The 27669-nt window shown below is 41.0% G+C and overlaps 4 protein-coding genes and 1 long non-coding RNA gene across 6 annotated transcripts; 2 read left to right on the top strand and 3 right to left on the bottom strand.

Moving 5' to 3' along the window:
* Nucleotides 1–1929: 1929 nt before the first annotated feature.
* LOC147308906 (UDP-glucuronosyltransferase 1A1-like) lies at nt 1930–7970 on the top strand. Its single transcript, XM_086270582.1, has 9 exons — nt 1930–2642; nt 3672–3735; nt 3817–3965; nt 4819–4946; nt 5033–5126; nt 5261–5386; nt 5461–5548; nt 5642–5861; nt 6675–7970. The coding sequence occupies exons 1-9, from the start codon at nt 2118–2120 to the stop codon at nt 6943–6945; spliced, it is 1665 nt and encodes a 554-aa protein (XP_086126708.1). The 5' UTR covers nt 1930–2117; the 3' UTR covers nt 6946–7970.
* ndufb3 (NADH:ubiquinone oxidoreductase subunit B3) lies at nt 7089–8876 on the bottom strand. Its single transcript, XM_086270589.1, has 3 exons — nt 8761–8876; nt 7442–7570; nt 7089–7333 (listed from the first exon to the last, which is right to left on the bottom strand). The coding sequence occupies exons 2-3, from the start codon at nt 7567–7569 to the stop codon at nt 7183–7185; spliced, it is 279 nt and encodes a 92-aa protein (XP_086126715.1). The 5' UTR covers nt 7570; nt 8761–8876; the 3' UTR covers nt 7089–7182.
* A 739-nt stretch (nt 8877–9615) lies between these two features.
* On the bottom strand, nt 9616–11806 carry pecr (peroxisomal trans-2-enoyl-CoA reductase). Of its 2 annotated transcripts, none has more exons than XM_086271359.1 (8): nt 11634–11806; nt 11212–11345; nt 10970–11135; nt 10808–10889; nt 10599–10695; nt 10407–10517; nt 10074–10185; nt 9616–9981 (listed from the first exon to the last, which is right to left on the bottom strand). In XM_086271359.1, exons 1-8 carry the CDS (start codon nt 11743–11745, stop codon nt 9899–9901), a joined length of 897 nt encoding a protein of 298 aa, XP_086127485.1. In that variant the 5' UTR covers nt 11746–11806; the 3' UTR covers nt 9616–9898. The 2 variants fall into 2 exon arrangements, with proteins under 2 accessions (XP_086127485.1, XP_086127486.1); XM_086271360.1 differs by lacking the exon at nt 11634–11806 and adding an exon at nt 11478–11627.
* Nucleotides 11807–14783: 2977 nt separating this feature from the next.
* LOC147308909 (UDP-glucuronosyltransferase 1A1-like) lies at nt 14784–23544 on the top strand. Its single transcript, XM_086272281.1, has 9 exons — nt 14784–15557; nt 20517–20580; nt 20662–20810; nt 21017–21144; nt 21231–21324; nt 21459–21584; nt 21659–21746; nt 21840–22059; nt 22740–23544. The coding sequence occupies exons 1-9, from the start codon at nt 15033–15035 to the stop codon at nt 23008–23010; spliced, it is 1665 nt and encodes a 554-aa protein (XP_086128407.1). The 5' UTR covers nt 14784–15032; the 3' UTR covers nt 23011–23544.
* A 2513-nt stretch (nt 23545–26057) lies between these two features.
* On the bottom strand, nt 26058–27669 carry LOC147308910 (uncharacterized). Its single transcript, XR_015126050.1, has 3 exons — nt 27575–27669; nt 27414–27499; nt 26058–26836 (listed from the first exon to the last, which is right to left on the bottom strand). It is a non-coding gene; the product is annotated as an uncharacterized LOC147308910 (long non-coding RNA).

Genomic DNA, 27669 nt, shown 5'->3' on the forward strand with positions numbered 1-27669 from the left:
AGGATTTTTTTAGTTGTGTCTGTCATCAAAAATTGATTTGAAGTGTTTTAAGTCAGATGGCAAACTCTGCCTAACAAGTCCACTTTATTGCGTGCTCATTTTCTCCTATTACTGGCTCATACCTCACCTTTACGTCTTTACCTCACAAAATAAAGCACCCTGAGGTGACTGTTGTTGTGATTTGGCGCTATATATATTTGCTGCCTTTTGTACTGTCATTAAGATAGACAGTCTTCGGCCTCTTCAAGAACATGCACCAGCGTACATCATTGAACTTTTACAGCCCTATGCCCCTAGTAGGTCTCTGAGGTCTTGTGATCAGGGCCTACTTGTTATTCAGTATACAAGACTGAAAACCAAGGGTGATAGAGCTTTTGCTACTGTGGCCGCCAGACTGTGGAACTCTCTTCCTCAGAACTTAAGATCAGTGACTCAGTGACTGCTTTTAAAAAACAGCTAAAAACACATCTTTTTAAAATTGCATTTTGTTAACTTTTGACTGTTTTTGTTTTATACCTTGTGAAGCACTTTGTGATCTTTTATCTAGAAATGTGCTATATAAATAAAATTTTACTTTACTTACTTACTTTACTTTTGCATTGTCTCTGAGCATTGTAGTCTTGGGGTAAACTTGCTGTGACTTCCACTCCTGGGAAGTGTGGCAACTGCCTTGAAACGTCTTCAAGCAACTTAAAGAAGTCCAGACGCTTTTCTTTGCAAGCTCCTTTGACAACTGCCTTGAAGGTTTTCCATTTATGAATAATCTTTCTCGCTGTAGGATGATGGACTTCAAATTGTTTGAAAATGGTCTTAAACCTCTTCCCAAAGTAATGGGCAGCAACAGTTGCTGCTGATGTCTTTCCTTCTTGGCATTGTGTGTGTGAATTATGCAGACCAGCAAACTACCCAAATTTCTACTTTGATAGAGGAGCTCACACTTGTCGATAATCAATGAATCTAATATATATGAGTGGATGCCAGATGGCTTCCCATTTTTGAGCCTAGTTCTGCACTTCGCACTGTTGCCATGTACTTGTTCTATGGGTGTTGGCTGATTGTTGAGGTCTTCTCTCTATTATTGTAGGGTCATTACCTTACAATATAAAGTGCCTTGAGTCAGCTATTGTGATTTGGAGCACAAAACCTGTGGCTATAGAAGTGGTTAGAACACCAGTATTCAATTATTTGGATGGATGAGTAAATACTTTTGGAAATACAGGGTATATAAATAAACTTAAATTAAGTCAGGGGCAAGCAACCTGCTCCATGATCCTCGAGACTCTAGTTTATTTCTGCTTCTGTTTTATTGTTTGAGAAAGAAGTTTCAGAAAAAGCAGCAGAAATTTAAACCATTTAGGTTTCAGTAAGTTAAAAAAAAGCCTTTTAACATGGTTAATTTTATGTTTTAGTTCTATGTGGATGCTGGCAACTTAAATTGGGTAGACTGTGTACAACTCTATATGCACATATACCATTTGACCAGGTCTCTCAGGTCTCTCTTTGCACAAGCATCCCCCTTTGCATTTGTGTCTGTTTACAAATTGAGCTCTGTGTGCTCTGGAATTTAAAATGTCAACAAACCCTACCTTTTTCCCTTTGTAACATGTACTGTGTTTCCACACTTATTTATTGTTGACTGTGGTCTTTAAAACATTATTTAGATCATACTGAATGACAAAGTCTGTTGTGATTTTTCTTGAGTTGTGTCTTCATTAGAATGTTCAATGTGTAAATTAGTGGGTTGTGTGTCTGATACCAACTAAAAAGACTGAAGTGCAACTGTGTTAAAACGATGCAGATAGTTGACCCTGGTTTCGGGGAGGGAAATATTGTGATAACGCTGCCCTTTGAAACTGCATTAAAGCCACATGACACTCTTTGATTGCTTTAGATTAGCAGGGCTACTCCTCTCACCTAGATTCCCAACAGGAAGGACTTTGAACACACACAAATCCAATCTGCTAATTCTCTGAGGAATTTAAACAACGTATTCAGAGGAGCCTGCAGAGAGAAGAGCCTGGTTTACAGCTCAGGGAAGGGGGTGTTTCCTTTGTCATTCCCCCAAAACTTTCTCTGTGCTCAATTCAATTAGCGGTTGGTACACTGACGAGAGAACAATGAGGACAGCAGGAGTCTTTGTGTTTTTGCTGCTTAACGTGGTCATGGAAATAACTGGTGCTGTGGATAATACAAAGGAATCTAGTTCAGAAAAGTCCAGTCCCAAAAACAAGCTGAAGACAGAAGAGGCTGAACTTCCTCACACCAAGCCTGCAAGTTTTTCACAGTTTTTAGGCAAACTGCTCGTGGTGCCCATGGATGGGAGTCATTGGATAGGTCTTAAAGCCATTGCCCAGGAAATGGGTCGCCGTGGACACAGAGTTACGGTGGTGATGCCAGAGACCACCATGCGAATGGGCCCGGGGAAACACTATGACACTTTGACCTATCCTGTACCTTATGACAAGGCTTACATCGACTCTGTGATGTCCACACACAAAGACATCATGAAAAAATCCTCACAGCCTTTCATGGAGAAGATCAAGAAACGGTTCAGACAGTTCCAGGCCATTTCTGATTTTCTGCACATCACTGCAGAGAAGCTGCTCTTCAATGCCAGTCTCATATCACACTTGTCCCAGCAGGTGAGTACAAATACAGAAGATGAACACAACTTTGGTATCAGCTGCAAAACCAACATTGGAGCTCAAGCTTTGCAAATTGTACATGGAGGGTCTTTTGCTTATACTGTGTAAGAGTGTTGGGATGGAGGTTCTCTTCTACAAGTTGGCAGTCCAAATTCTCATCATGTTGTACATCTATTAATGTAACTGTAGTGGTTGACTGTGTATAGTTCCTAAAATTTTAATTGTATATTATTATTAATAGACCCATGGAAAAAAAATAAAATAAAAAACCCACGCCACGCAGCCCACCCTGACACTAAGGTTTTACACATCAGGACATTAAAAGCTATATAGGCTTTATCAGGTCTCAAAATCGGGCCACTACAACTTCACATGAACTGTAAAACATATTACACCATGACCTTTATTTAAAACCTCTTAAGGACCAGATGATGTTTATTATGTCCTAATATGTAAAACCAAAGACAGGAAAACAGGTGAACTTTCTTTTTACCATATCTGTATGTGAACAGTGGTGGATGCTCATATTAAACTTAAAAGCTCAGGTCAGTACATGTGCAAGTAAACTGTAGACATCTAAATGCTCTGTTTCTGCAAGTGCTTTTTCTTCTCTTGACTTTGGATGAAGTCAGTGAGAGAAGATATGCCAAACATAAATGTACAACTCTGGCTGGCGTAGCATGCACCTGGTGTTCAAATCTTCTGGTTATGAGCAACAGCCAATGAGGGAAAAAAGTTTACTTAAAGGGGGAGGGGCTATAAAAAAAAGCTTCGGCTAGACTGATGATGAACTCGGGGGCTGCACAAAGGTCCAATAAAGGATAAAAACTGAACTGTGAATCATGCAATGCTGTCCTACTTTCAAATGAGCATCATAGGTCCAGTTTAGCCACTTTATACCTTTCTACCTACAATCTGTAAAATCCTCCATGTGTGAACCATGTATGCAAGACAGTGTAGTGCTGACACACAGTGGAAGATTGACTCCTCTCTGCTTTTCCACCTTCTTCCTGTTTCACGTTATAGGACTTTGATGCCGTCTTGACAGATCCCATGCTTCCCATGGGCTCATTAGTAGCTCGGAAATTAGGTGAGCTCCTCTGCACTCAGGTTATCTGTTTGCTTGTACACCTGCACATTTTCTCACCTATCATTACTCAATCACTTCCAGGTCTCCCTACTGTCAATCTGCTGAGAGGAATACCGTGTCACTTGGACATGAAGTCTGCTGGCTGCCCATCTCCGCCCTCATACGTTCCTCGCTATTTCACTGGATACACGGATAAAATGAGCTTCAAAGAGAGATTTATCAACACTTTGGTGAGCCAGGCGGAAGTTAGCATATTCAAGCCTTAAAGCACAGCTTTTCCAGGAATGTTATTTGCAATCTTCTTTCAGACAATGTATGGTCACGAACAAAACACTGTTCGTTTGTGACCATATTGCTCAGGAAATATGTGCTTACCTTCAAATGATCTTTCCTAAATTACTCTTCATACTTTATACTCACCTCATTTGTGGTCATGAGAGTATTATTTATTCCTTACAATTAGTGTCGGTCAAGTTACTTGCAAATAATAATTAGTTACTAATTACTGATCACTTCTCCATGAAGGTAATCCCATTACTTTACTGATTTGTTATTTTCAAAAGTAATGAGTTACTTTAGTAGTACTTTTAGTTACTTTTAAAAACACGATACACAACAATACATTATAAAACAATAAGCCTATCAGCCCCGTTTGATTTTTTTCTGAATATTTCATTTTATAAAATCGAATCAAATGAAAAAGTCTCTTTTAAAACTTGTTTTATTCATTTTAATTTTAAAAAAATTAAATTATATGCAAGAGTGTTTGACTTGAAGAAATGTGTTTAACTTTTAAACCTATTTTCTGCATATTCCAGCATGTAAAGTTTTAGTAACGCGGTAACACAGCGTAAAAGTAAAAGTAATCTACTTGCTTTTTTTGCAATCGTACTGCTTTAATTTACTCGTTACTTGAAAAAAGTCATCGGATTACAGTAACGCGTTACCGTCAATCTCTGCTTACAATGAGGTTCATTTGGGACAAACTAGTATGTCAGTGTTATTAGTATTACAGTACGTCTTAGTTTTTCTGTCTTCAGTTTTGGTGCTGTATTATTGTCCTGTAATGCCTCTGACCCACAGGTGGCATTGGTGGAGCCGCTGTTTTGCAAACTGCTGTATTGGCGCTTTGACCAAATAACCCGTGACTTCCTTGGAGAGAACGTGGGCGTGGCTGAAGTGCTTTCAGACTCTGATATCTGGCTGCTGAGGTAACACATGGAACGTCTGTGTATTGTTGACATTTGCTGCCTGCGTGAGTGTAAAAAACCAAAAAACTGTTGCTGTATTTAAACAGGAATGACTTCACGCTGGATTTCCCACGCCCACTCATGCCCAATATTGTACTGGTTGGTGGAATCAATTGCAATGTGAAACATCCTCTGCCCCCAGTAAGACTTTATGAGTTTTAGACTCTAAATGCATTTATGAACATTCTGATTGACACCACTTACCGTAGGACTGTAAGACCAATCAGGTAAGAGTGATAAATGCAAAGTACTTAAGTAAGTTTGTGTTTTGTCAGGATCTAGATTCCTGGGTGTCTGGAGAGCACGGGTTTGTAGTGTTCACTCTGGGCTCCATGGTGTCAGATCTGCCAGAGGAAATCACCTCTGTCTTTCTGGAGGCCTTCAGACAGATTCCACAGAAGGTATATCAGCATACAGCTTATCTTGTGTTATAAATAAATACAGCTAATCTTAATCTACAATAAAACTATGACAGGTCATATGGAGATACACTGGAAAGGTTACTGACAATGTCCCGGAAAATGTGAAGATGATGAAATGGGTCCCACAGAATGACCTGCTAGGTGTGTGTCTGCAGCAGCACATCCTGAAATGTGAAGCACGCTGATGTGTCACATATCAAAATATCTGATATTTCTGCATGTTTTGTGTCGTAGCTCACCCGGGAGCCCGTGCATTCATCACTCACGCTGGCTCACATGGTCTGTTTGAGGGACTGTGTCACGCCGTTCCCATGCTGATGGTGCCCCTGAACGGGGATCAGCCGGACAACGCTGCGAGGATGGCCAGCAGAGGTGTAGGAATCGTGTTGAACATTTTAGACATTAATACAGAAACTCTTCTGAAGGGACTGAAGGAGGTCATCAATGACAGCAGGTGAGGGAGTCAGCAGACGGCTCACATTCAACCAAAACTTTCCATTTTGGTCTACAAAATGTTTTTTTTTTTTTTTTTCAAACAAGCACATCTTTAGCAAGCAGGTGACAGTCATGGGGGTTCTTTATGGAACATGAGGGGTTTCTATTTGCAGGACCACCGTGCACACCACAAACATCTGAAGATAACTGAATGCAAAACTTTTCCAGGTGCCTGTGTATCATGTGGTTTTTAGACTCAGTGAGACTTTCTGACCTTAACCCAACGTACTTGCCCTCTCATTTCACAAATGACTATTCTGTGTAGTGATGATTGCAGCTACATGAGGTTGACTCCTTGGTGGTCATGCACACCAAAGAGTGTAACACTGGACCTGAATTTCCTGTATTAGCACAGCCTGACTTTTATCATTTTTTCCAGCCTCAGCATCAGAAACTCTTTTACTGATGTCCTCAGAAATGTCCTTTATTTGTGCCTCAGTGTATTTCTGAGTGTTTTGAATATCAGACTTGGACAGATCCCTGTGCTTTAAACTAAAACAGGGTATAGGCTTTTACTTTCCCCCTCACAGGTATGCATTGAGTGACTTTTTCTTAAGTAAATAAAAGGTCATCATTTGTTCAATTGGGTCCACATCACATTAACACAAGTCCTAAAATTAGATAAACCTGATGGTGGTCACATTAATTGCAAAAAATAAAAAACTCTAACAAACCTTCACTGTACCATCTGTTCTTGAAAGAACTTTACATATGATCTAACTCAGCTCTCTGTCATTTAAAAAAAAACCTGCCCATTTATCTGTGTTTTCAGGTATAAAGAGAACGTGAAGAAGCTGTCAGATCTTCATAATGATCGGCCGTCGGACCCGCTTGAGCTTTCAGTGTATTGGACAGAATTTGTGATGCGGCATAAAGGGGCGAAGCATCTCAAATCGACTCTCCATGAACTCTACTGGTTCCAGTACTTCAGCCTGGATGTAATAGTGCTGCTAACTACTGTGGTGCTTGTCTTTGTAATGCTGACAGCAAAATGCATGAAGCTATGCTTCCGTAAAGTGAGACGAAAGTGGAAGCAGGAGTAAGGACAGTTTTTTTACTGGAAGTACTGTGATGTTGTAATTGTATTCTCATCACGGTTTAAAGGATGTTTTGATAAAACATCAGTATCAATAAAACCTTAATGCAAAATGTTGATTACATTCTAATTGAATACACTTAAGAAGCCTTGTGTGATCACAAAGATATTTAATCTAGAGAAAACACAGAATATAATTAGATTCCATTACATATAATCTGGGGTTGAGGGGCAATGATGAGCATTAGTGGCCACCCTTCTTTGGAGGGAACATGGTGTACTCTATAGCCAGAGCTACAGTAAAGGCAGCAAAGCCCCACTTGAATCCTCTCAGCAGAACTTCTGACAGAGTCACAGCACGAGCGAAGCCGCCTGAATACCTCCACGCCTCGTTGCTGCAGAGAAAGGGAAAGTGACAGGAAAGAAAGACGGGCAGCAGTGTCAGATCACACAGAATATAAGGAGATGTCAGAAATATATCATACATGGGCAAAAATACTGACCGTGCCCATGGGTCCTTCAGACCCCGTGCAGCCAGCCTCTGCTGTGTGAACTCCAGTGGCGTTCCCTGTGTCTTCCACTGTCGCCAATCTGGCATGGAGAGCTTGCTGTGGCCGTGGTCACCTCCCATACTGGAAACATAAGCAAACAGGCCATTTTTTTAACCTTCACCTTACTGGCAGACTTTGATTTGCTTCTTGTGTCATCTGTGTTTTACTTAATGAAACACGCTCACTTTCAGTAGGTTCAGCAAATGGCAGCAGCTTACTTAATACAAACATGTTCAAACAGAGGAACTTTTATTTTAAAACAACAGGACAAAGTTCATTGTGACCAAATCTGCAACTTATTTCTGGTATCTGGGTGTAATCATGCAAATGGTTAATGTATTCAAAGGATGATTACATGAAAGCCACAAATAAGCTTAAGGAAATGAGTCCTGTCATTCTCTGTGAAACTGTACAGTAACTCTTTCTGTCTGTGACAGGTAAACACGCCTGTCAGGAATAAAAATCCACTTAACCTAATTTTTTTATTATTGGTTTTTTAATCACTGTTGTATATATAAAACTTTACATAAAATCTCATACTATAAGGCTCACTGTGTGCCTGTGGCAGTGTTACTTTCCCTATGCTGTTTATTTATTGTAGACTTTACTATGTTTATTATATAACCTGCTGCTGTAACACAAACATGTCCCCTGTGGGATCAATAAAATATCCGTTATCTGTCTATCATCCCCTTTAGGGTGCTTAGCTGTAGATAAAAAGTTAGTCATAAAATTTAAGCTTTATTTACATTGCACACTAAAATTATTATGCACTATCGACTTATTTAACAAAGGGAACAAAAGCGCGAGAATCATCAGGATAAAATCTAGTGACTGTAACGACTATCGAGTAAATTCCGAATTATTAAAGATGTGTTTAAGTGCCGTGTCTTTATTCAGTCCCACAAGCCATATTTGCTGCTAGGCTAAACGACACAAACACAAAAATGTTAACCTCGCTATTTACACTTCCTCGAACAAAGTTATCAGCGATTAACTCTCTTTAAATAGCCAACATTATTACTGTGTAGCCTGTCTGGTTAAACCCACCGACCTATTAGAGGATAATATGTCAATTAAACGTCAACTTCACACATACAAGGAGGCTAGCATTACGTTAGCAATGCATTTCTGTTTGCAATTCTTCTAACATTTTCAAACGCCTCTTCCCTGGTGAAAATATTGCTTTCCTGTCGCCTGGTGTGAGAAAGAAACACAAACGACTGTAATACAGAAACACCGAAGATTTTAAAGAGGAATAAATTCGGTACCTGAACAATTGTTGTGACCTCTGCTGCTGGGATAATTGTTACGACAGTTGATGCAGGAATACGGCAAATTATGGCACGGCATTAGGGACAAAACTCCATAACGCTTTTTTTTTCACTTTTAAAGTCACGCTGTTTTTTTTTGTTTTTTTGTTTGGTGCCCGTGATCAACAAAATAACGTTATTTAATTATAAACATATGATTAATTTTCAACATCAAACACAGAACAACTACATAAATCCACAATCTAAATATATTTACACTTAATGACACTTATTATTAACATGCGGTGTTACCATGCTGAAACAATTACTATCGTCTGAATTTCTTTTTGTATTCCTGGCAGCCAGCTGCAAGATAGACATTTCATTTGCAAATGATTAGATGGTCTGAGACCACAGGAGAAAAAATGTCTGTACACTCTGCTGTTTGCACACAGGCCAAAACTGTGAGAGCCGTTTGTAATCATATACATGCTGTCGAGATCTTACCTCTATCTATATAGCGAGGATCACATTCTTTGGTTTCTCAAGTGCATTTAACACAATTAATCAAGAGCAGATGCAGGAAACGTTTGACATACTACATGCCTTCTATACCTTCTATAATACAAAATATCTACCAGGCAGAAAATCAATTTCCATATATTATCATTATTAGTAGTAATACTAATAGTAGTGGCGATTTCATATTCCTGTCAACTGCTGTAAGAAAAGAATTTTCCTAAATATGGCATAAAATATTTTTCATTCCATACGTTCAATATATGATCAGACATCTTTTTAGACTTTTTTATGAGATAATGAGTTCAAAGCAGACAGAGATGTTAAATCAAAAAAGAAAATTATATTGTTCTGTTTTACAGTTTTATTAAATTTTACTCACAGACTTGTTGACAGAATTGGAGAGAAAAATGATATGTACATTTCAAAAGTTGCATGTTACAAATCTTTACTTCTGGACACTTCTCGTACTATTAATTACATACAATTACGTGCAAATTCTTAACAATCAGTCACACACTACAAATACAGACTTTCTAACCAGGCCAGCACGGTGTGCTTAACAGTGTTTGTGGCTCAGAGTCCACGATGCCTTTTGGCTTAGGGATTTTGTGCTCTCGCGGGTCCCATGAGTAAATCAGAGTTTGCTTTTTGGGTCGACCAGTTCATTCAGAGCATCCAGGTTCTCCCCCTCTGGAGCTTCAGGCCATGCACTGTGGTCTGGAGACAAACACAAGAATTTAGCTCCTCGTACTAAATCTAATATATACTGGGAAGACTACAGTGCAGTTGTGTTAGAGAGCTATACATACTCTGTATCTCCCACATGGACTTATACAAACTTTGTCCCGCATCGACCTTCAACGTGGCTCCAGAAATGTAGGAAGCAGCAGGAGAGAGCAGGAAACACACTGCAGATGAGACCTGGGCAAAGACGGCAATTCAAAAATTGGTGATTACAGCTGTGATTTAACCTTTCTCCTTCTATTGTATGGCTTCACAACTACTTCTTTATATCCTCTAATACTGTTTATGGAGCACTGTGAGACCTTTGTGGTCTGGCTTCAATTTTTTTTAACAACACCAAGGGGAATTTTCAGGAGACTCTTTTTTCCTCTAACAAAGCTGGGAACTGGGTTGCAAACCTCTTCGGGCACTGCCAGCCTCTTCGCAGGAGTGAATGGAACGGACATCTTGAAAAGATGTGGTCCGTACTCTTTATAGTTCTCCATCGCTGTTTTGGAAAAGATTGTACCCTGCAGCCAAACAGAGAGATGAAAATCATGCGCATCTTGAAAAACTGAAACAAAACTGATTATGTGCTGAGCTGTACGCACAGGTGCAACAGCGTTGATTCGGACCCCCGAGGCTGCCCACTCGATGGCGAGGCTCTTAGTTAAGTTATCCACCGCTGCCCTCGCTGCTCCTGTGTGGCTGTCGGGGAGGAGGAGACATACCACGCAGCAGGCAATTTAAAAAAAAAAAAAAACAACAACTATGTGACGTTGCACATTTGTGTGTGAATAATGAGGGAAACTGTTCTTACGCCATGCCCGGAAAGCCGTTCCACATGTTGGCGATGATGCTGACGATGGCGCCTCCGTGCTCCTTCATCCATGCTGTGTAGACTGGAGGGGAGAACAACAACGGTCACGCTGAGAGACCAAACCACAAACACCAAAGCCTGTGTTATCTGTGCCCGGCTCACCCTCCTTGCAGCAGTGGAAGGTTCCTGTCAGGTTGGTGTCTACCACAGCCTTCCAGCCCTTAGAGGACATGTCTTCTGCAGGGCTGCTGAACTGACCTCCTCCGTTGTTCACCAGAAAGTCTATACGGCCATATCGCTTCAGTACTGATGACACAAGAGCCTTCACCTTCAAATGACAGAAAGACAAAAAGAAAATCAGCCACTTATGCACTGAAACGAGCAGCAGATGCAGAGCTGCTCACCTCCTCCTCGCTGCGGATGTTACAGGGCACAGCAGTGACACTTGCAGGACTGGAGGGAGGGATTTTCTGTCTCATCTCCCGAGCTGCTGCCTCCAGCCTGTCTGCCTTTCTGCTGGAGATCACCACACTGCAGCCTGAAGACCAACAAGTGAGCCACGAAAAACAATTACAGCACTTTCCGAAATAAAGCTTCGAGTCAATTTACTGTGAAACAACACTGACAGCCACCAGATGTTTGGTGTTTCCAGCTGTTAGCGAACACTCACAGCCACACTTTCACAGTGTCCCTGCGCGCACTTGACCGAGGGACTGGTGCGACTCTTACAGACTTGTTTGTATCTGTGTCGAAGTTCACTTGCTGTCACTCAGCTGCTCCTCACTTCAGACTCTTTGCGCTACAACAACTATTAGAACTCACTCACCCAGCTCCAGCAGCTCCGCAGAGATAGCTTTACCGATCCCGGTGCCTCCACCCGTCACTATTGCAACTTTGTGGTTGAACAAGCCCGGTCGGAAAACACTGGAAGCCGCCATGCTTGTTTCTGGTAGTGATGTGACGTTCTGTATCGAGGCTTGTGCAAAGCTTGTGTCGAGTAATTTAGGGGGCGTTTCCGCGATGCGCGTATCGAGGCTTGCTTCATTTATGGGAGGAGCTGAAAATGATGACGCCCGAAGCCTCGCTGCCCGGCTGTACCACGTGACTGGTTCATGAAGTGGTTCGAACTTTGCCGCGAGCTATGACAGCGATATAAACCCCTCAGACTTCATTCACAATGTGGGTGTTTGATGGAGAGTTGCGGTTAGTGAGAGTCTGGAGACCGTTTGGAGGTTTATGAGAGTGAGGAGAGAAAGTCAGGAGAGAATGGAGCCAGCTAAGAAGAGGAGGCTGTCCTCCCCTGTGTGGGAACATTTTGATCTTATTCCTCCCAACAAGGTATGTAAATTTCTACAGAAGATGTATTTTCATAATACTGATGGTGCAATAAAACTTATGTTAAGCTGTCTGTACTCTTGTACAAGGTGAAGTGTTTGCTATGTGCCAGGGAGCTGGGATATAACAACAACACCTCATCCATGCTTAGGCACTACAGAGCTTTGCATGAGAATAAGGGGGACACCGATTGTGGAGCAAGACCAGGTGAGCCATCAAATGTCATGATAATATAGCATGCAGTAATGTTACTAAATGATATAACAATATTATACAATGCAATAAGTGACATGTGTGATATTTATATTTGTGCTTTGTCTTTATTGTCTTTCCTCAGGAGAACAATCTCAAATAGATGAAGACCTGGTCAGCATGGTGGTTGAGGACTCCCAGCCATTTAGCATTGTGGAGGACAAAGGATTCAAAAGATTTGTTAAAACATTAAATCCTAGCTATGTTCTCCCCACTAAAAAGGCCATAAAAGCAGTGGAAATTTAGTTTTTACAGAATAAAATGTGGGCAGGACTGAGGCTCAAATCCTCAGTGTGTAGCTGTCCATACCTCAACGTTACAAAAGCACAACCACTGTCCACACCCCAACCACACCTCACCTCACAGTAAATGATCATTTCCATTTTAAGCATTTCCAAATAATCATTTTCCATACTGCCAGTATAAATATACACAGTATACTGCCATCACTACAATATACATGTTTTACACACTCCTTTTGTTGTTGACATTTACAGGCTGTGTGCAAAAGGCCACACTCTTCAAATTCATGCCAACTAATAGTTTTACGTCCAGTAGGTGTCCTACTAGAGCAAATGAAGCTTCAAGAAGCTTTGCGCTGGGGTGAACCAATTGGATGAAAAGCTTCAGTGCTTCATGAAGCTTCATCTGCCCATCACTAGTTTCTGGGCCCCGCAGAGGAAAACCGAGGGAGCGTAGCACCAGCAGCGCCCTCTTCTGGATGTGATTTTAATAGATTTGAAAGAATATTGATTCCCAATATTAAATGGTCAGAGGGCAAATACTGATGATTTGTTGAATGATCAGTATTTGATCAGTATTTGATTTTTTAAATTTTATTAAAAGAAACTGTCAGAGTTATTATACATTACAATGCATGCTCTGTGTGTGTTTGTATTTGCTGTGTTTTTGTTTTGTCTTCGATTGACTTTTTTTTTACTCACTATGTGTTTACCACTGCACAGTAGTTATAATTTTTTCTCTCTCTTCTACAGTGTGTCTTTTGTCCCATCTCCCTCCCCACCACCTCCAATCAGTCACTGCAGACGGCTGCGCCTCCCTGAACATGGATCTGCCAGAGGTTTCTTCCCGTTAAAAGTGAGTTTTTTCTTCCCACCACGTGCCACGTGCTTGCTCAGAGGGGGTTGTCTGATTGTTGGGAATTTCTCTGTTATTCTAGTCTTTATTTAACAATTTAAAGTGTAAACTGCTTTTGTGATTTGGTGCCACATACAGTCATATGAAAGCATTTGGGAACCTTTCTTCTGGATGGAATTATGTTTATTTCTTCCTTACAAAATCTCTCCACTTCATTTAAATCTGATGTCAGCCAGGTATTGACAGCCTGCTTCAAATCATCCCACCAATTTTCTATTACATTTCAGGTCAGAAGACAGTGATGACCATTCCACAACATTGTATTTCTCCCTCTGCATGATGCCTTTGTAGATTTCCAACTGTGTTTTGGGTCACTGTCTTGTTGGAATGTCCAACACCACAAACTTCAACTCTGTGAGTGATGCTTGAACATTATCCTGAAGAATTTGTTGATACTGGGTTGACTTCATCTGACCCTGGACTTCAACAAGGGCCCCAGTCCTTGAACTAGCTCCAAAGAATGATGGAGCCTCCATTTGACAGTGGGTAGCAGGTGTTTTTCTTGGAATGCAGTGTTTCCTTCCACTACGCAAAGTGCTTTTTGTTATGACCAAAACACTCAATTATTATTTCATCAGTCCAAAGCTCTTTCTTCCTAAATGAATCTGGCTTATCTAAATGAGCTTTTGCATACAAGCCTCCCCCTGAACAATCTTTGTTTTCAGATCTTTTGAGAGTTGCTTTGACGATCCCATGCTGTCACTCTTCAGAGGAGAGTCAAAGAGAAGCACAACTTGTCATGTGCCACCTTAAATACCTTTTCTTATGATTGGACACATCTCTCTATAGAGTCCAAGGTTTAACAACTAATTTTGGTGTGTACCCAATTTTTTGCACAGCAGGTTTTTACATTAAATTTCATACAAGTAAATACTGCTTCACTAAAAATAAAAATCCTTGTTCATAAAACCAGGAAAACCATATTTCCAGATATTCCTAGGAGATAAAAGACATACCATTTTTTGTTTAAAATAGAGCGAACTATTATGATGCTGAGAGGGGTTCCCAAGCTAATATTACTTTTTCTTGACATGTGTCTTGATTAGAATGTTCAGTGTGTAAATGTGTGGGTTGTCTGATACCAACTACAAAGACTTGAGTGCAACTGTGTTAAAAAGATGCAGATAGTTGATCCTCAGTGTGGCTCCAGAGAGGTTTGGAAAAACACTACTGTTGAGAAATACTGCGATAACGCTGCTCTTTGAAACTGCATTTATGTTTCAAAGGGCTAAAGATTGCTTTAGCAGGGTTATTGCACCCATGCTCCTCTCACCCAGATTCCCAACAGAGACACACGCAAATCAAATCTGCTAATTCACAGAGGAATTAAAACAACTTATTCAGAGGAGCCTGCAGGTAGAGCAGCTTGGTTCACAGCTGTAGAACTTAAAGCTCAGAGAAGGGGGTGTTTCCTTTGCCATTCCCTCCAAACTTTCTCTGTGCTCATTTCAGTCAGCCGTTGGTACACTGACTAAGAACTATGAGGACAGCAGGAGTCTTTGTGTTTTTGCTGCTTAACATGGTCATGGAAATAAGCGGTGCTGTGGATAATATGAAGGGATCTGCATCAGAAAAGTCAAGTCCTGAGAGCAAGCTGAAGACAGAAGAGGCTGAACTTCCTCACACCAAGCCTGCAAGTTTTTCACTTTTTTTAGGCAAACTGCTCGTGGTGCCCATGGATGGGAGTCATTGGATAGGTCTTAAAGCCATTGCCCAGGAAATGGGTCGCCGTGGACACAGAGTTACGGTGGTGATGCCAGAGACCACCATACGAATGGGCCCAGGGAAACATTATGAGACTTTGACCTATCCTGTACCTTATGACAAAGCTTACATCGACTCTGTGATGTCCACACACAAAGACATCATGAAAAAATCCTCACAGCCTTTCATGGAGAAGATCAAGAAACGGTTCACACAGTTCCAGGCCATTTCTGATTTTCTGCACATCACTGCAGAGAAGTTGCTCTTCAATGCCAGTCTCATATCACACTTGTCCCAGCAGGTGAGTACAAATACAGAAGATGAACACAACTTTGGTATCAGCTGCAAAACCAACATTGGAGCTCAAGCTTTGCAAATTGTACATGGAGGGTCTTTCGTTGGTATGGAGATGCTGTTCAATATGGTAGTCCAAATGCAAATGTTGTTGTATTAATGTAACAGTAGTGGTTGACTGTGCATATTGCATTAAATATTAATTGTATTATTATTAATTGTCTCATGCAAAATATGACATCAAATATAGGACTCATTTATCAGTTATGTAAAATTACAGTATTAAAAGATAAAATACTAACTGAACAGAAGAACGTTGAGGTTTGTGGAGAATTTAGTCGTGATGTGGGAGATCTACAAAGTGAGGCAGATGGGTTTCCCACCTGTGGAGTTGATCATGCACAGGATTGTGGCTCAATCCTTATTTCCAGCACTGGGAGAGAAATGGGAGTCTGGAATTATGGGCAGGTTGAGACGATGGAAAAAGAACAACCAGGGAAGTCGGGGTAGGTTTCCAGTTCTTTAACTGAAGAAGCCTCTTGAATGAGAGTTGAAATGTCTTTAAGAAATTTGAGGAAGTCCCGTTGCTTTCTTTCCAAGCTATTTAGACAGCAAGGGAAACCAAATTACCACCGTGTGGATGGAGACAATCTGATGGGGAACCAAAGTCAAAGCCCCTGGATAACCAAGCAGATAACCCGGAAGTGCTGGAAGCACCTAAAAGGAGGAAAATAGAAGAACCACGTGACACGCCGCCTGCCCCAACACTTCGGTTTCACACATCAGGACAATAAAAACTACATAGTCTTCATCAGGTCTTAAAATCACTCCAACTTCACATGAACTATAAAACATATTACACCATGTCATTGTTTATTTAATACCTTTAAAAACGCTTAAGGACCAGATAATGTTTATTATGTCCTAATATGTGAAACCAAAGAAAGGAAAAAGGGTGCACTTACATTTTACCATAAGTGTATGTGAACAGTTACAGTGGTGGATGTTCATATTAAACTTCAAATTTCAGGTCAGTACATGTGCAAGTAAACTGTAGACATCTGAATGCTCCATTTATGGTAGTGTTTATTCTTCTCTTGACTTTGAATGAAGTCAGTGAGAGAAGATAAATGTGCAACTCTGGCTGGCGTAGCATACACCTGGTGTTCAAATCTTCTGGTTGTGAGCAACAGCCTGTTATGAAACGGCTGTGTGCAGGCAGGAAAAGGACCCAAAGTGCAGACTCCGGAGACAGACGTGAACTCAAAAAACAGCTTTAATGCTGAACTCAAAGTAATAGTGATGGCTCGCTTGAAGCTGAAGCTACGGTGCGTGTGTCAAAAAAATCAACACACTGCTTCAGATGCACTGTGTTGAAGCTTGATTCGTTTGGCCAGATTCACGTGCACTGAAAAAAAGGGATTGGCCAGCTCTTGGATTTACGTAAGCATCTTGCGTGTATTTAACACAATTGCCTCGTGCTTTAAAGTTAAGTGTAACTACATAGTGTAGAAACTACATGATATGCAGAGAGGCTAGATTAAATTGTTCATATCATGTTCAAGTGAAGTAAGTCAAAAACATATCAATGTTAAATCCTGCGACACTGCACGGGTTTCAGACTCGCGCTCTTTAGATCGTGGTTTCAGGAAGGCATCCATCTCAGTCAAGTCGAGCAGCCACCTCTACTTTTTTTAGTACACCAAAAAAAGTAAATTGGGTGGTTGTTACATTAAAAAAGTCTAACTTGTAATTTGAACACAATAATTTCATGTTTCTATGAACGTAATTAAATCATGAAGAATCTGTACGAAATTCAAAAACTTAATTTGTTCTTGTTGAGACGACATGATACAATCTAGTAAGAGTGGTTAGTTGCTGAACTCATGAAATTCACAAGATCGCACAAGATTTCAAACTGCAGGAAAATCACTGGAGTTATAAGAGGCAGACAACTACACACACACACACCACATGCATGCTATTGCTATTTATTGTGTATTATTACAAAAACAAAAAAATTCTGCATCAAATACAGGAAATCACATTTCCTAGATTGTTGGCATGGTGGTTAGTGCTGTTGCTTCACAGTAAGAAGGTCCTGTGTTCAAATCCACATTCTGGCTAGTTTGCAGGTTTCTCTCTGGGTATTCTGGTTTCCTCCTGCAGTTAAAAGTCATGCAGTTATTAGAGTTAGGGTTAACTAAAGAGGACAAGAGGAGTCAGTTTTGTCCCTCGAGTTCTTCTTGCCCTCCTCTGAGCACAGTCCGCCCTGGACTGCGTCAAACAGCACTGGGTTCAGGTCTCCGTACTCCCCCGATGCCACCTCAATGACTGGGAATAGAGAGGACAAGCTAATGAGAACGATGCATAACATATAAAAAGTTATGCATGGATATACACTTGTAATCAACTCACTGAAATCAGCTGGAAAAAGAGAACAAAAAGAAAAAGAAGGGGGGAAAAAAGAGTTAGGGTTAACTGGTGATTCTAAATTACCTGTGAATGTAAGTGTAAATGGTTGTTTGTTTCTATGTGATAGACTGGTCAGCTGTCCAGGGTGTACCCTGCCTTGTAACCTATCACTTCAGGGTTATTTCCCAGCCCTCCTGCAACCAGGATAAAGATAGAAGGATGATAGTTGTTGAAGACCCATTCAATTTTTATGGTAACCAGGATCTAGACTTTGTTGAACATTATGTAATATGAAGACAGCATGTAGTATTTAAGTGACCAAGTAGTATTGGGGTAAAAGTTATTGAATAGTGTTGAAATAAAATGACAAAATTGTGAAGGATTAAAATATTCCAAGAGCTCAACTTACTTCATCTGAACATGTTTCAATCGCGTTTTATGAACACAAAATGCACAGGTTTACTGAATATGAAAAAGTTGTGTTGATTTAACTCAGTTGTTTAAGTTTCTGCCAAAGCAAAACATTTGTGTGCAACCAGTGTCCACTATTGAATCAAGTAAATCCAACATGGCCTTTTTTTCAGTGTGATTAGTGACGTTCGAAGCTTCATTTAGAGCCTAATTGCTTCGGTATCTGATTCAATGGTTTATAAGGAAATGAATCATTCGCGGGATTTGTGGAGCGTTTTGATGGTGACAGATAGCAAACCACTGAGAGATTTGGAGCCAGCGAGGAATAGAGGAGGTTCTGTTGTGTGGGAGAATTTTGAGTTGATTTTTGTCAATCGGGTGGGTTTTCCAGCTTTGTGTTCTGGCTGTTTGCTTTTGTTTTGTGCGTGTTTATTATATCTGAAAACGGGAAAAAGGTAAAATGTCAAAAATCTGCTTCTATAATATAAATATCATTAAATAACTTTAGAAAAACTTCCACTTGACTCTTTACATGTAATGTTGTAAAAATATATATTTTATTGTTTAATTAATCTTAAACTGTTAGTCTGCCAAATGTGCAGCAATTGAATTTATTTATTCTCTTTATGTGATAGTTTGTGGGGCCCAGTTAGACTGTATAACTGCATCTCTACCAGTTTCTCTGCACTCCAGCCTCTTCTGTGCCATGTGAAGGGATTTCCCTTAAGGCAGGAGGAATTATCTAAATATAAAAGGAACAGGTTCGGCCATCGCACAATGGAACAAATTCTCTTCTTAAATAAAAATGAAAAAGGGTTACTTTAAATGCATCATGTTTTTAATTTGCAATTTCATAAGCATTTTTCCTTTCCATTTCACAATCAATTCTGCCCCCAGGTCAAAAATATGTCTGGGAAAATTTCCCTAATATAATATTATTTATAAATGTACCCGTCTAGCGGTTAATTGCATAAGTGCATGGAGGCAAGACCTCAGAGCAGAAGCATACTCCATAATGTGTTGTACATTATCATATGTATATTATATGTAATGTGGTATTTTTCAATTATTGAATTTACCAACATCAAGAAGTCACAAGCAAAGAAAGACCACACAATGGTGCATGTTTAAACAAGAAGAGTTTACTGGTCAAAATTATTTATTAAACAAATAAACCACATTTTTTTAACCACCAAAAAATACACATTCAAAGCAACACAACGGCGGCCCAATATCAGACAGAATTCCACTCTGTAGAGTGAGCAATCTTAATGAAGCAGTTGGTTTTATTTTGTGGATTCAAGCTGCTCTTCATATTTTTGGCCACCAGATGACACCAGAGAGGACTGTGTTTGAAGCTTCGGTGCTTCAGAAAGCTTCATTTGGCCATCACTACTGAACTCAAAGTAACAAACTTCCAAAGTACAAACATTAACACAGGTAGGAAACCAAAAAAACCACAGCATGGGTGAGGACAGCTAAGAGTAGATCATGACACGGACACAGCGAAACACAGGACTTAAATACACAGAGGGAGCAATCAGGGAATGGGTAACAGGAGGGAAACACAGCTGGGGCACATCAGGCCTGACGAGACAAAGGAAGCAAAACCAGATGCATTTACATGAGACACGGACTTTCAAAGTAAAACAGGAAACATAACACAGAGACGCAAACTTGACAAGGGGATACAGCTGACAGGGGAGACAGAGCAACTAGAGAACACACAGACATAAACCATGAGACAGAACTCTAACAAAGAAACCAAAGACTAGAAATGATAAATAATATAATAAACTCAAAACCCTGGGTCAACGACCCAGGCATCCTAACACAGCCAATGAGAAGAAAAGTTTACGTAGGGGAGGGGGGGGCTAAAACCGCTTCTGCTGGACTGATGATGAACTTGGGGGCTGCACAAAGGTCTAATAATGGATCAAAACTGAACTGTGAGTCATGCAATGCTGCACTAGATTCAAATCATCATGATGTATCCAGTTTAGACACTTTATACCTTTCTACCTACAATCTGTAAAATCCTCCATGTGTGAACCATGTATGCAAGACAGTGTAGTGCTGACACACAGTGGAAGATTGACTCCTCTCTGCTTTTCCACCTTCTCCCTGTTTCACTTTATAGGACTTTGATGCCGTCTTGACAGATCCCATGGTTCCCACGGGCTCATTAGTAGCTCGGAAATTAGGTGAGCTCCTCTGCACTCAGGTTATCTGTTTGCTTGTACACCTGCACATTTTCTCACCTATCATTACTCAATCACTTCCAGGTCTCCCTACTGTCAATCTGCTGAGAGGAATACCGTGTCACTTGGACATGAAGTCTGCTGGCTGCCCATCTCCGCCCTCATACGTTCCTCGCTTTTTCACTGGATACACGGATAAAATGAGCTTCAAGGAGAGATTTATCAACACTTTGGTGAGCCAGGCGGAAGTTAGCATATTCAAGCCTTAAATCACAGCTTGTCCAAGACTGTTATTTTTAATCATCTTCCAGAATGTATGGTCACGAACAAAACACTGTTGGTTTGTGGTTTCAGTGTTATTACTATTACAGTACGTCTTAGTTTTTCTGTCTTCAGTTTTGGTGCTGTATTATTGTCCTGTAATGCCTCTGACCCACAGGTGGCATTGGTGGAGCCGCTGTTTTGCAAACTGCTGTATTGGCGCTTTGACCAAATAACCCGTGACTTCCTTGGAGAGAACGTGGGCGTGGCTGAAGTGCTTTCAGACTCTGATATCTGGCTGCTGAGGTAACACATGGAACGTCTGTGTATTGTTGACATTTGCTGCCTGCGTGAGTGTAAAAAACTAAAAAACTGTTGCTGTATTTAAACAGGAATGACTTCACGCTGGATTTCCCACGCCCACTCATGCCCAATATTGTACTGGTTGGTGGAATCAATTGCAATGTGAAACATCCTCTGCCCCCAGTAAGACTTTATGAGTTTTAGACTCTAAATGCATTTATGAACATTCTGATTGACACCACTTACCGTAGGACTGTAAGACCAATCAGGTAAGAGTGATAAATGCAAAGTACTTAAGCAAGTTTGTGTTTTGTCAGGATCTAGATTCCTGGGTGTCTGGAGAGCACGGGTTTGTAGTGTTCACTCTGGGCTCCATGGTGTCAGATCTGCCAGAGGAAATCACCTCTGTCTTTCTGGAGGCCTTCAGACAGATTCCACAGAAGGTATATCAGCATACAGCTTATCTTGTGTTATAAATAAATACAGCTAATCTTAATCTACAATAAAACTATGACAGGTCATATGGAGATACACTGGAAAGGTTCCTGACAATGTCCCGGAAAATGTGAAGATGATGAAATGGGTCCCACAGAATGACCTGCTAGGTGTGTGTCTGCAGCAGCACATCCTGAAATGTGAAGCACGCTGATGTGTCACATATCAAAATATCTGATATTTCTGCATGTTTTGTGTCGTAGCTCACCCGGGAGCCCGTGCATTCATCACTCACGCTGGCTCACATGGTCTGTTTGAGGGACTGTGTCACGCCATTCCAATGCTGATGGTGCCCCTGAACGGGGATCAGCCGGACAACGCTGCGAGGATGGCCAGCAGAGGTGTAGGAATCGTGTTGAACATTTTAGACATTAATACAGAAACTCTTCTGAAGGGACTGAAGGAGGTCATCAATGACAGCAGGTGAGGGAGTCAGCAGACGGCTCACAATGTGACGTTTGATCTACATGATCCTTGTCATTCAATCAAAATGTTCTCCTTTGGTCTACAAAACATTTTTTTCAAACAAGCAAGTCTTGCAGGTTTTCCCAACCTTATAAACAGTACATTTGAACAATGACTGAAGCTAGCCCTCTGAGTACACAATGGGTCATCATTCTAGCTACATTTCCATGATGGTGACTCTTTGCTAGTCAAGCACACCTAGGGAGTTTCCTATATACACACAAAGTCTGACTTTGTAGAGAGGCTCTCATAATCTTTTTCCAGCCTGAGCATCAGATACTCTTTTACTGATGTCCTCAGAAATGTCCTTTATTTGTGCCTCAGTGTATTTCTGAGTGTTTTGAATATCAGGCTGCAGGCTTTTACTTTCCCCCTCACAGGTATGCAATGAGTGACTTTTTTGTTTGAGTTAATAAAAGGTCCTGATTTGTTCAACTGGGTTCACGTAACATTATCTAATTTTAATTAGGACTCGTGTTAAACTTGATGGTGGTCACATTAATTGCAGAAAATAAAAAACTCTAACAAACCTTCAAACACTGAACCACTGTACCATTTGTTCTCCAAGAGCTTTAAATATGATTAAATTCAGCTCATTGTCATTTTAAAAAAACCTGCCCATTTATCTGTGTTTTCAGGTATAAAGAGAACGTGAAGAAGCTGTCAGATCTTCATAATGATCGGCCGTCGGACCCGCTTGAGCTTTCAGTGTATTGGACAGAATTTGTGATGCGGCATAAAGGGGCGAAGCATCTCAAATCGGCTCTCCATGAACTCTACTGGTTCCAGTACTTCAGCCTGGATGTAATAGTGCTGCTAACTACTGTGGTGCTTGTCTTTGTAATGCTGACAGCAAAATGTATGAAGCTATGCTTCCGTAAACTAAGACGGAAGAGGAAGCAGGAATAAATACAGTTTCTTTTTACTGGGGTTGTTGTGATATATTTTGTAACTCTGAGCAACACAAACACAAAAACCCTGACATTTGCTATTTTCACTTCCTCGGACAAACAGCGATTAACTACCTTTAAGTAATTAATTAACATTATCACTGTATTACCTGCCAGGTTAAAATCACCGACCAATTAGTGGACCTCTGGACACTTGTAGTGCAATTAAGCAATCAGATAAGTTAAACTTTACTCAACTCATTCTTCTTGCTTCCTCCACTTCTGTACCATTGTATTGTTGAATTCCCTCACAGCCACTGTATTCCCATGTTGTTGCAGTATATTAATGAATAACCTCGTATTGTGGATGGATTATCTCAGTTGTTCTCCTGACTGAAGTTTGGTCCGTTTACAGCCTCACATTAACTTTTATGGAGTGAAAAAAAGTTAACATTCATCCTCCAGCTTCACTGTGTTTATGTTATGCTAACATAGCTGTGTCGCTAGCGATCACGTAGCACCATTATATACCAGCTAGTCCAACTTCAGTAACCCTACAAAAGTAACTGCTGTTTAGTTTCCTGTCTTCATTTATATTGGAAGTGATAGCAGAGCTGTACGTTTGAATTTTTTCAGAAATCTCACAGTCAGAACATGTTATATCCAGAGATGGGCAGTAACGCGTTACTGCTGTAATCTACTACTGTAGATTACTACTGTAATCTGATTACTTTTTTCAAGTAACGAGTAAAGTAATTAGATTACCGTTACTTTCCCGTAGTAACGCTGCGTTACTGCGTTAGTAAAACCGTGATTTTTTGCGAGAATGTCTCACGACAGTGACGTAAGCGAGTGCGCCGTTAGTGACAACAGCTGTGTGCAGATCAACAATGGCTCACATATCGATTGTGGGAGAGAGTATGAGCGTGCAGCACTTAAAGCGTGGAAGTACTGACCTTACTTTGAGTTTGACTCCATAAAAAGTGACAAAAACATTAGTGTCCGCTGTGCGTACAGTGTGTAAATGTGTGGGTTGTCTGATACCAACTACAAAGACTTTAGTGCAACTGTGTTAAAAAGATGCAGATAGTTGATCCTCAGTGTGGTTAGAGGAAGGTTTGGAAATACAGTACTGTTGAAAAATATTGTAATAACGCTGCTCTTTGAAACTGCATTAAAGCTGCAGCACATTCTCTGTAACGTTTGCTTTAGCAGGGTTATTACACTCATGCTCCTCTCACCTAGATTCCCAAAAGAGACAGGAAGGACTTTGAACACATGCGAATCAAATCTGCTAATTCACCAAGGTATTAAAACAACTTATTCAGAGGAGCCTGCAGGTAGAGCAGCTTGGTTCACAGCTGTAGAACTTAAAGCTCAGAGAAGGGGGTGTTTCCTTTGCCATTCCCCCCAAACTTTCTCTGTGCTCATTTCAGTCAGCCGTTGGTACACTGACTAAGAACTATGAGAACAGCAGGAGTCTTTGTGCTTTTGTTGCTTAACATGGCCATGGAAATAAGCGGTGCTGCAGATAGAGAAAAGTCCAGTCCTGACAACAAACTGAAGACAGAAGAGGCTGAACTTCCTCACACCAAGCCTGCAAGTTTTTCAAATGTTTTAGGCAAACTGCTCGTGGTGCCCATGGATGGGAGTCATTGGATAGGTCTTAAAGCCATTGCCCAGGAAATGGGTCGCCGTGGACACAGTTACGGTGGTGACGCCAGAGACCACCATACGAATGGGTCCAGGGAAACATTATGAGACTTTGACCTATCCTGTACCTCATGACAAAGCTTACATCGACTCTGTGATGTCCACACACAAAGACATCATGAAAAAATCCTCACAGCCTTTCATGGAGAAGATCAAGAAACGGTTCACACAGTTCCAGGCCATTTCTGATTTTCTGCACATCACTGCAGAGAAGTTGCTCTTCAATGCCAGTCTCATATCACACTTGTCCCAGCAGGTGAGTACAAATACAGGAGAGTGTTGTGTTTGTATATAACACTGGAAACGATGACTTGTTTTTAGGCACACTTTAATGTTACTGAAAAACGCTCACATCGCACTCTTCCACTTCTTCTCACTCCTCCTCACTTACCTGTTTCACAACAGCGCCACATGGCCTGAACGAGTAACAGCACCCATAGAAGCACATAACATTCAGATTCAGTCTACATAAGCCTGTAATTACAACATCTCCCCTTTTACCCGAAAAGCAGTTCTCAGCTAAAGTAAAGTGCAGGTATTAATCAAACATTAAACAACATGTTTACTTTTAAGGGTGTCTAAACAACACTTCAGTCTTCAGTTTTATATTTCTGACAACTTAAGGAAAAAATAAAGCATGGTGTCTGAGATGAACCACGCAGATCAAACAGGCCAAGCATCTGCTTTTAGCTTAGCTTATCCAACTAGTCTGGAGCCATATTTCAGTAGCTAAATGTGATTTACCTTTGTTTGTGTGTTTGTTTGTTTTTTGAAAACACCAAACACTGTGGCCAGTGGCAGTCCCAGCCTGTTTGGCGCCCCCGGGCGAACACTCCCTCTGGTTTTTGATACAGGCGACACGGGCGGTTGCCCCGGGCGGCATCGTGGTGGGGGGCGGCATCACGGGCATCGGCAAAAAAAATAAAAATAAAAAATTGCTCGTACTCATGCTGCCCCGACATCAGCCAGCGCATATTGTGAATGGCATAGGCACCGATCGGTTTTCTATCGCCCATTTGCTGGGAGTAAGGGCGCCCTCGTTTGCGAGGTGCGCCTGCTGCTTGCGGCACAGGGAGGAGAGGGCGGGGCGGTGGAGGATTCTCTGGCTGGAGCGGCATCTAATAACCAACTCGAAAAATAAAACAAAATAAAAACAAACCAACAAACATGAAAACACCAGACATCATGATACAGGCTTATAATTTGCACCGATGTTTTTTCGAAATTCTATACGCGAAAAATGCGCGCAAGAGCCCTCGGTGCGCCTGCTCGCTGCTGAAGTCAAAGTAAACTTTATTGTCATCTCTGCTATATTCAGTCCAGTATATAGAGAGACGAGACGATGAGGCTCAAGTTACAGCAGTGCAAGTAAACAAACAATAAATATAAGAAGAGTAAGAAAATAAATATACACTTTAGGACTCGGGGTAAAGGGATCAATAACAATTTAAAATTTACAGTTTGATGATTTAAAGTCTCACACACAACCCGTCGAAAGGGGAGGGGGGCCGGCTGCTTCCAAATAGAGCACATTTCATTCATAATGATGTAAATCCAAGCCCATTATGTATTCATGATTTGAATCCTGGGTTGTGTGAAATCCCAGAAATAAACCCTAGAAAAGTGAATCTGTGAACTAAGGTGTAGGTGTGTTAGGTTATGTTGTGGTGATCCTCGAGTTGGGGGATTTGTGTTCATACTGTGACCAAGTGGTCGGCGGGGTTATGAACAAAATAAATAAACTTGACAACGCCACCTAGGGGAATTACACCCCCAGGAAATATATTTAAGAAAAATAAATAAAAGGAATAAAAGAAGACCGCACAGATTCAAGGATGCACACTGAGGCAGGTTGGCTTCCAATATTAAAACAGTTTTATTTATAGAAATAAATAAAATATTATAAATAATATTTTATAAATAAAATATTAAAAGTCAAGATGTAGCGTCATTATTGACAGTGTCCTACAGTAAAAATAAACAATCGTGGAACTTGGACTTACCAGCAGCCGTGGAACCAAAAGAAAAATCACACCAAAAGAATCACTGCAGACCACCCAGTGCTGTACAAAAGAAAGTGTGAAAACGACCCACCACCTGAGGTCCCAGGGCCACTGGCTCGTCCTCCTTCACTGAAATAAAACACAGAAAAGTATGTTAAAAGAATAAAAGGACACTGAGCGTCAGGCTCGCTACAAATCATAAAAAGACTAAAACACACTTTAATAAAAGAAACCACACACACACACACACACACACACACGGGAAAGGCTTATTCCCCACGGGTCAAACTACCACTCGTGCTGGTAATAATTATTCTCAGGCGTAGGCCGGTCTGGCTCCCCACCGGCTGAGACCGGCCACCCAGGCGATTTAGAGTCCCAGCACGACACTCGGGCAGAGAATCACTTCAGCCCGATCACAGAAGTGTGGGTACGAGCAACAGTCCAGGGTAAAATAGAACACCAGGCGAACCCAAAAAAAGGTAAGCCTACTTAATAAAAACAAGATAAGACAAAACAAGACAAGACAGCAGACTCCACCAAGGAGGAGTTCACAACAGCAACTGAGAAGGCAGTCCACTCTTCCAATTTAGGTTGGACACTTTACCATGGAGAGGTGAGTACAGCAGTGAACCCTGAAACAGATAAGTGTAACCTTAAACTCTTATAGCTATGAATGCTAATAAAAGTAGTTCTAACAGCTTACCCCAGGACCGGAGGCACTATACTCTCATTGGTGGAGATACCACGAACACCTCTCTCCGCAATGGCAGAATTAAACAGACTGCTGCGCTACAACAGGCCGGAAAAGGATATTAACACCAATTCCAGTATTCGGAGGGAATCCAAGGTTAAGCGAGAGCATACCTGTAGCTGTCGTATAATCGGCTCTTGCTGATCAGTCCGTCGCAGTACGCCAGCATTTACTGCTGTATCGTACCAGAAGCTCGGGAGGAATTAAT

This window comes from Aulonocara sp. 'chitande type north' Nkhata Bay, linkage group LG18, assembly GCF_057382095.1.
Source record: "Aulonocara sp. 'chitande type north' Nkhata Bay isolate Kocher_YH1m ecotype deep benthic linkage group LG18, A_spYH_male_GT1.1, whole genome shotgun sequence".
Classification (NCBI taxonomy): domain Eukaryota; kingdom Metazoa; phylum Chordata; class Actinopteri; order Cichliformes; family Cichlidae; genus Aulonocara; species Aulonocara sp. 'chitande type north' Nkhata Bay.

Coding starts and splice junctions, on each gene's coding strand:
- LOC147308906 (XM_086270582.1), top strand. CDS start 2,118: ATGAGGACAGCAGGAGTCTTTGTGTTTTTGCTGCTTAACGTGGTCATG. Junction 2,643..3,671: donor TATCACACTTGTCCCAGCAG/GTGAGTACAAAT, acceptor TTCACGTTATAG/GACTTTGATGCCGTCTTGAC. Junction 3,736..3,816: donor ATTAGTAGCTCGGAAATTAG/GTGAGCTCCTCT, acceptor AATCACTTCCAG/GTCTCCCTACTGTCAATCTG.
- ndufb3 (XM_086270589.1), bottom strand. CDS start 7,569: ATGGGAGGTGACCACGGCCACAGCAAGCTCTCCATGCCAGATTGGCGA. Junction 7,334..7,441: donor CTGAAGGACCCATGGGCACG/GTCAGTATTTTT, acceptor CTTTCTCTGCAG/CAACGAGGCGTGGAGGTATT.
- pecr (XM_086271359.1), bottom strand. CDS start 11,745: ATGGCGGCTTCCAGTGTTTTCCGACCGGGCTTGTTCAACCACAAAGTT. Junction 10,696..10,807: donor AACGGCTTTCCGGGCATGGC/GTAAGAACAGTT, acceptor CCTCCCCGACAG/CCACACAGGAGCAGCGAGGG. Junction 10,186..10,406: donor GGCTGGCAGTGCCCGAAGAG/GTTTGCAACCCA, acceptor GTCTTTGCCCAG/GTCTCATCTGCAGTGTGTTT.
- LOC147308909 (XM_086272281.1), top strand. CDS start 15,033: ATGAGGACAGCAGGAGTCTTTGTGTTTTTGCTGCTTAACATGGTCATG. Junction 20,811..21,016: donor AGAGATTTATCAACACTTTG/GTGAGCCAGGCG, acceptor TCTGACCCACAG/GTGGCATTGGTGGAGCCGCT. Junction 21,585..21,658: donor TCAGACAGATTCCACAGAAG/GTATATCAGCAT, acceptor AAACTATGACAG/GTCATATGGAGATACACTGG.